The 8,067-nt window shown below is 41.0% G+C and overlaps 1 protein-coding gene and 1 non-coding gene across 2 annotated transcripts; one reads left to right on the top strand and one right to left on the bottom strand.

The window, feature by feature from the left end:
* Window positions 1-249: 249 nt before the first annotated feature.
* On the bottom strand, window positions 250-7,472 carry LOC100184811 (anthrax toxin receptor 1-like; the record flags this gene model as incomplete). The annotated part of the gene is made up of 9 exons (XM_002124618.3): window positions 7,270-7,472; window positions 6,639-6,825; window positions 5,977-6,087; window positions 5,049-5,148; window positions 4,409-4,507; window positions 3,923-4,077; window positions 3,450-3,545; window positions 2,906-2,965; window positions 250-345 (listed from the first exon to the last, which is right to left on the bottom strand). Coding segments are annotated over exons 1-9 (1,080 nt in total), but the record flags the coding sequence as incomplete, so codon positions are not given.
* trnar-ccu lies at window positions 2,542-2,614 on the top strand. Its single transcript has one exon. It is a non-coding gene; the product is annotated as a tRNA-Arg (tRNA).
* Window positions 7,473-8,067: the final 595 nt, after the last annotated feature.

Here is an 8,067-nt window from a genome sequence, read left to right as displayed (position 1 = left end):
TATCTGTAAACCTCAACTCAACTATATCAATTCAGTAAAATATGGACAAAAAAGAAACAAAACACGTGAAACAAAACAAGATAAATTTTGGGCAAAACATGAAACGAACACAACACAGTTTAAATTCATTTGAAATTTACCTTCATAGAAAAATATGACTAAAAATTGGGCAAAACATAAAAAAAGCATTGAAAAAATATGGAACGGACAAGAAATGTTCAAGACATCATACATTCACAAAGTTTGTACCTTCATTGGATGAACCCCTCCTGCCCCCCTTCCTCCATAATATGAAGCGTCCACTGTCGGCCATTGTTGGGTTTCCAACACTTGCTGTTGTTGAAGCTGCAATTTACATGGATTAGTATTGTGGTGGTCAACTAAGTCAAATATAATGAAGGAAAAGTTACAAAGTTACATACGTCTACGTGGTAATGAGGTGTTTGAAACAGAAACTTGTGTTATAACGACTGTCGTTGCCCCGCCATGCGAGGATAAATAAGTTACATACGTGGTAACTCGTAAGCGTGCACGAGGTTTATGAAACAGAACACCCGTGTTATAACGACTGTCGTTGCCCCGCCATGCGAGGATAAATAAGTTACATACGTGGTAACTCGTAAGCTGGCACGAGGTTTATGAAAGAGAACACCCGTGTTATAATGACTGTCGTTGCGCCGCCATTTATGAAAGAGAACACCCGTGTTATAACGACTGTCGTTGCCCCGCCATGCGAGGATAAATAAGTTACATACGTGGTAACTCGTAAGCGTGCACGAGGTTTATGAAACAGAACACCCGTGTTATAACGACTGTCGTTGCCCCGCCATGCGTGAAACAGTACATACGTGTTATAACGACGTAGTTGGCACGCAGGTTTATAAATAAGTTACACCCGTGGTATACTGAAGCGTGCACGCGATTTATGAAACAGAACACCCGTGTTATAACGACTGTCGTTGCCCCGCCATGCGAGGATAAATAAGTTACATACGTGGTAACTCGTAAGCTGCACGAGGTTTATGAAAAGAACACCCGTGTTATAATGACTGTCGTTGCGCCGCCATTTATGAAAGAGAACACCCGTGTTATAACGACTGTCGTTGCCCCGCCATGCGAGGATAAATAAGTTACATACGTGGTAACTCGTAAGCGTGCACGAGGTTTATGAAACAGAACACCCGTGTTATAACGACTGTCGTTGCCCCGCCATGCGAGGATAAATAAGTTACATACGTGGTAACTCGTAAGCGTGCACGAGGTTTATGAAACAGAACACCCGTGTTATAACGACTGTCGTTGCCCCGCCATGCGAGGATAAATAAGTTACATACGTGGTAACTCGTAAGCTGGCACGAGGTTTATGAAAACACCCGTGTTATAATGACTGTCGTTGCGCCGCCATTTATGAAAGAGAACACCCGTGTTATAACGACTGTCGTTGCCCCGCCATGCGAGGATAAATAAGTTACATACGTGGTAACTCGTAAGCGTGCACGAGGTTTATGAAACAGAACACCCGTGTTATAACGACTGTCGTTGCCCCGCCATGCGAGGATAAATAAGTTACATACGTGGTAACTCGTAAGCTGGCACGAGGTTTATGAAACAGAACACCCGTGTTATAACGACTGTCGTTGCCGCGCCATGCGAGGATAAATAAGTTACATACGTGGTAACTCGTAAGCGGGCACGAGGTGTTATGAAACAGAACACCCGTGTTATAACGACTGTCGTTGCCGCGCCATGCAAGGATAAATAAGTTACATACGTGGTAACTCGTAAGCGGGCACGAGGTGTTTGAAACAGAACACCCGTGTTATAACGCCTGTCGTTGCCCGCCATGCAAGGATAAATAAGTTACATACGTGGTAACTCGTAAGCGGGCACGAGGTTTATGAAACAGAACACCCGTGTTATAACGACTGTCGTTGCCCCGCCATGCAAGGATAAATAAGTTACATACGTGGTAACTCGTAAGCGGGCACGAGGTTTATGAAACAGAACACCCGTGTTATAACGCCTGTCGTTGCCCCGCCATGCAAGGATAAATAAGTTACATACGTGGTAACTTGTAAGCGGGCACGAGGTTTATGAAACAGAACACCCGTGTTATAACGACTGTCGTTGCCCGCCATGCGAGGATAAATAAGTTACATACGTGGTAACTCGTAAGCGGGCACGAGGTTTATGAAACAGAACACCCGTGTTATAACGACTGTCATTGCCCCGCCATGCAAGGATAAATAAGTTACATACGTGGTAACTCGTAAGCGGGCACGAGGTTTATGAAACAGAACACCCGTGTTATAACGCCTGTCGTTGCCCGCCATGCGAGGATAAATAAGTTACATACGTGGTAACTCGTAAGCCGGCACGAGGTTTATGAAACAGAACATCCGTGTTATAACGACTGTCGTTGCCCCGTCATGCGAGGTTGAATAAGTTACATACTTTGAAATACCTATACACCCCATTAGACTGCGAGGTTTAAGTTGTATGGTCGTCAGAAAGTGATTCAACATTCAACTTCATACGTGAGCCTCGGTGGCCTAATGGATAAGGCATTGGCCTCCTAAGCCAAGGATTGTGGGTTCGAGTCCCACCCGAGGTGATTACAGTTTACAATACACGTGTTGGGGGTAGTTACACTAAGTATACTATTGTAAACTGGCGGAAAACAGGTTATGCACTTCGGACCAGTATTTTAAGTAGTTCACTTCGTGAAGACAAAAGTTTCATTCGTTTGTTCACGCACCGATTGATTGGATATCAAGAATTATGAATCAAACAGTTGATTGTTTATTGCCTCATTGTATCGTGTGTGAGAGAACAATAAACAATTATGATGTCATAATCACAAGACCAACGTACCAGTCGGCCCGGTGATTGAGAAATTACTCACCGCCGCTGGAGGGCGTGGTGGAGCTCTGTTAGGGCGGGGAGGTTTCTTTTTCTCTTCGACCTAAGATTTGTAAAGTTGGTTGGAATAATACGATGTGTTTAGTATTGAATAAATAATCAAAAACTCCTGTTTATCGGAATAGGATAATGGATCACTGGGCAAGGGCAACAATGGTAGCAACGTCGAGCTTTGAACCCGTAAGTGTGGGCTATAGGCAGGCGCAGTAATCACTTTGTCATAACTACAAAGTGGTTCCTAAACCCACAAAACAGCAATGTTTATCTTGATAAGAAGTTCATGGATTCCTATGTTTATTTATAATATAACAGTGCGGGGTAAGATGGGATAAGCACATAATATCCCATATTTCCTAAACGTGTTTATAAAAATAACGCTTATTTAGAGTTGTGAGGATACGGTTGTATAATTTGGTATATTTGTTTGCATACTACCAAAACTTACGAAAGGGGTAAGAGTTGTCCCATTTTGCCCCACTATGTGTGTAATATATTATAAAATAAACAAGAGAAACATAGATAATCACCACAACGCAGCAAATTGCTTTCCAAAACCACCACACCAAGCTAAGAGCAAGTAAAGCAAGGAACAGTGCTGCCCAAACTACTCCGGGTGAACTTTCCTGTGAAATAAATATTTGTGAATGGCAACACATGGTATTTTAAGTTTTAACTTACTCCAAGAAGTAAATTTATCGGCGATTTTTTTTTCTAAATGGTTTTCGAATTAGACAACTTATTATTAAGCTATGGTTAGCAGCACCTAATATCTAACAATTAAGAAAAAGCCCAACGATTTTGATACGCTCAAGCATAAAACACTATCACAACTAAAACAATTAAAATAAAGTGTATAATAACAAATTCATCTTTATCTTTGATTCCACACTATTTCATTATGGGCGCCAAGACATAGGGTATCGTGTTAGAACGTGAGTGTCAGAACAATACCTCGCTAAATGAAGGAATTCATTCAAGTAAGATAAATATTTCAACTTACACAAACTCCCGTCGTAATAGTAACATTGCTCGACACGAAGCTGACGCCGTCGTTCAACGTCACTTGTAGCACTACGACGTCACCAGGACGTAATGCAACGCGTTGTGGTGACGGACAAGTTAGCAGGGTAGGGGAGAATGAAGTGGGAGTCACCACTGTGGGTACGGAGGAGATATTGTTAGCTTATGCTCATTGTAGATTTATAACATGGCTGTCTTGCACACACACGGTGAATATTATATTAAAATATTTTATATTAAGTAAAGTTACAAGTCGTTCTATAGTAGAGTGGGGGTAAGGCGGGACACCTCTAGCACATAATATCTAAATATTCTGATCGTGTTTTAAACAATTAACAACGGTCTATAGGGGTCGTTAGGATACAGTTTATAATTTTTTGACTGTTCTTTGTTTACTACGAATGGAAAAATAGAATAAAAGGTGTCCCATCTTTCCCCATCTTACTATATCACACAAGACACTCACGTAAGCTTGTTGTTTTGTTAAACCAGAAGTTACATTTCACGTGAGCTGAGTCACCACTTTTGTTGAACCCTCTACCAGATACTGAAACTTCGAAGCTTGCTGTAAATAAAATATGGCTTAAGGTGGCTGTACACAATATCCGTGCGAATTCGCTTGCGAAGTCGTATGCGAATTCGTATCCATGGTTTTCGCTTGCGAAGTCGTATGCAAACCCATTACCGAGTTCCGCATGCGGCAGCGAAACCCGGACAAAACATGCCCACAGTCGAGTTGCTGAAGCTATTACAGTGTGTGAATGGGCAGACATGGCTTTTGGTTGGTTTGGTCATTTATATCCTCGTGGGTGGGAACTTGAGTGATTTATCCATGGTTGCCACTTCCATGCCCACAGTCGAGTTGCTGAAGCTATTGCAGTGTGTGGGTAAGCAAACATGACTTTTGGTTGGTTTAGTCATTTATATCCTCGTGGGTGGGAACTTGAGTGACTTATCCATGGTTGTCACTCCCATGCCCACAGTCGAGTTGCTGAAGCTATTGCAGTGTGTGGATAAGCAGACATGACTTTTGGTTGGTTTGATCATTTATATCCTCGTGGGTGGGAACTCGAGTGACTTATCCAAACTAACACAGCATTACTTACAGTTAGCGCATATTATCTCTGGTTCCACGGACGATATCTCAACACACGAACCATCAATGACGTGTTTTACGATTCTATTCAAACCGTCGAAACTTGCGGCCTGGAAATATAATGATGATGTTTATTTGGATGATATGGCTAGGTGATATCAACTGCTTGTAACAAGAGGATACCAGGTTGGACGCTGCCATCACTATGGGCGCATGTGTCCTTTGGTTAAAGTTGCTTAAACCGAATGGCTACTAAACGAATTGGCATCCCTAAATTTCCATAGATTTTATAAAGGTGAGGTTTTCAGTGAGGCACACCTGAGACCTGGGATGTAGGTCTATTACCCCCAACACCCAGGGTGCTACCATCTAGAACCTACTGAGGCAGTTTATAAACATTCAATAATAGAGATTCTATTCTATAAGGGTAAGGTCTTCAGTGAGACACACCTGAGACCTGGGATGTAGGTCTATTACCCCAACACCCAAAGTGCTACCATCTAGACCCCACTGAGGCAGTTTATAGACACTCAATAATAGAGATTATATTCTATAAGAGTGAGGTCTTCAGTGAGACACACCTGAGACCTGGGATGTAGGTCTATTACCCCAACACACAGGGTGCTACCATCTAGACCCCACTGAGGCAGTTTATAGACACTCAATAATAGAGATTCGATTCTATAAGAGTGAGGTCTTCAGTGAGACACACCTGAGACCTGGGATGTAGGTCTATTACCCCAACACCCAGGGTGCTACCATCTAGAACCTACTGAGGCAGTTTATAAACACTCAACAATAAAAATTCTATGCTATATGAGTGATTTTATCCAATATTCTATTGCTCCAATGCTCGGTTGAGTACTGTTGTTGGTTTATCACCCAAAAGAGGAAATAAAACGTCATTTATCTCACACTACAAACAAGAGAGCAATCACCTTAAACACGAGTTTTTTGGACCCGCCAACAATCTCAATGAGTTGACTTGGATTAAAATCTCCAACTCCAACTGCAAGCACAGTTCCACCCAACGTACGCGCTGTGTTTGCCTGAAAATAAACCACGATGAACGATCTTAACCCGTTAGTAACAAAATAATTAATTTCGGACGTTTTCGGATTTATAACTTGTCTCGTTCATCTTAATGTATCGTGTGTTGATGTTACGTAAACATGATCTATTAGGAAGTTATTTATCTCTTCGAGTACAATAGCGAAGTTAATATAGTAGAGTGGAAAAGATGGGACACATTTTTATTTTATTTTCTCGTCCCATTTTGTAGTAAACATTGTAAAGTCGCATCCCCACGACTCTCATAGACCGTTGTTAATTGATCGTGTTTTAAACAATTAACAATGGTGTATAGGAGTCGTGAGGATATAATTGTTTAATTCGTGGAATGTTCTTTGTTTCCTACCAAATGGAATAATAGAATCATCATGTGTCTCATCTTCCCCACCCTACTATATATTTCATCGTTGAAATAATTTGTTAAGAAGTTAAAATCTAGTTTTTAATTTTTATAACTTATTCTAAAATAAAATTATGACATAACTAAACGCTACTTATGACGCAACAATATACTTATGACGTAACAAACCTCTTTCACGGAGAGTATCTGAGTGGATCGATCTAGAACCCCATCCGTGAGTATTATGACGACACTAGCGCGCTTCTGGCTCATTCTTTTCATCTGTGACGTCACTTCCAGCATCCCAAGCCCGAGTAATGTCCTCCCATCGGGAATCGAACTTCGTAACTCATCAAGTTTCTCAACAACGATCGTTCTAACGGATTAAAATAAAGTGTGAAAAATAAAGCTAAATTTGCATAGCGAGAAACGAAAAGTTTGAAAATTTCAATGCATTAGTGCTGGTTATAAGTGTTAGGGGTCAGCGGCAGAACCTATAGCAGCTGACGTCATATTACGGATTAAAATGGGGAGAAAGTAGAAAATTATCGCAATTTCCTTTACATTGTTTAGTCTAGGTGGTAAAATACCGTAATATTATGGCATTGCTTTCTATGTAGAACCCAAGCAATAGATATTATATTATTCAGAGAATTAATGTTCGTTTTTAACTGTGAGGGTGTTTTAACAACTGTTGTTTTGTCGCTATATCCTGTCTTGTCGTTTAAAATATGTCGCTATATCCTGTCTTGTCGTTTAAAAAAAAAAAAGATACCAATAAAGTTATTATTATTATGTTATAATCCAAGTATCATCACACCTGTCATAAGTAAGGGGCATTACAAGGTGGGCCTTATGGTTGAATGTTATGAAGGAGATGCGTAACAAGGGGCTCGTGAACTTGTCAACTAACTGTTTCACGAACGACACAGTTTCTTCACGGAAGTGGTTACGACCATGACGTAACAGGCTGGAAGATCTGTGGAAAATATGCATACCTCATGCTCACTGTCGAGTTATAACATGGGTGTCTTCTTATACACCAGACACACAAGGTGGATTCATGCACCTCATGCTCACTGTTGAGTTATAACATGGGTGTCTTTTTATACACCAGACACACAAGGTGGATTCATACATCTCATGCTCACTGTCGAGTTATAACATGGGTGTCTTCTTGTACACCAGACACACATGGTGTATTCATACACCTCATGCTCACTGTCGAGTTATAACATGGTTGTCTTCTTACACACCAGACACACATGGTGTATTCATATACCTCATGCTCGCTGTCAAGTTATAACATGGATGTCTTCTTATACACCAGACACACATATTGTATTCATACACCTCATGCTCACTGTCAAGTTATAACATGGTTGTCTTCTTATACACCAGACACACATGGTGTATTCATACACCTCATGCTCACTGTCGAGTTATAACATGGGTGTCTTCTTATACACCATACACACATGGTGTATTTATACCCCTCATGCTCACTGTCGAGTTATAACATGGTTGGTTGTCTTCTTATACATCAGACACACATGGTGTATTCATATACCTCATGCTCACTGTCGAGTTATAACATGGTGTCTTCGGGATCCTTAGA

Source organism: Ciona intestinalis, unplaced genomic scaffold (genome assembly GCF_000224145.3).
Source record: "Ciona intestinalis unplaced genomic scaffold, KH HT000394.1, whole genome shotgun sequence".
Classification (NCBI taxonomy): Eukaryota; Metazoa; Chordata; class Ascidiacea; order Phlebobranchia; family Cionidae; genus Ciona; species Ciona intestinalis.
This window is presented reverse-complemented; position numbering and strand designations above follow the sequence as displayed.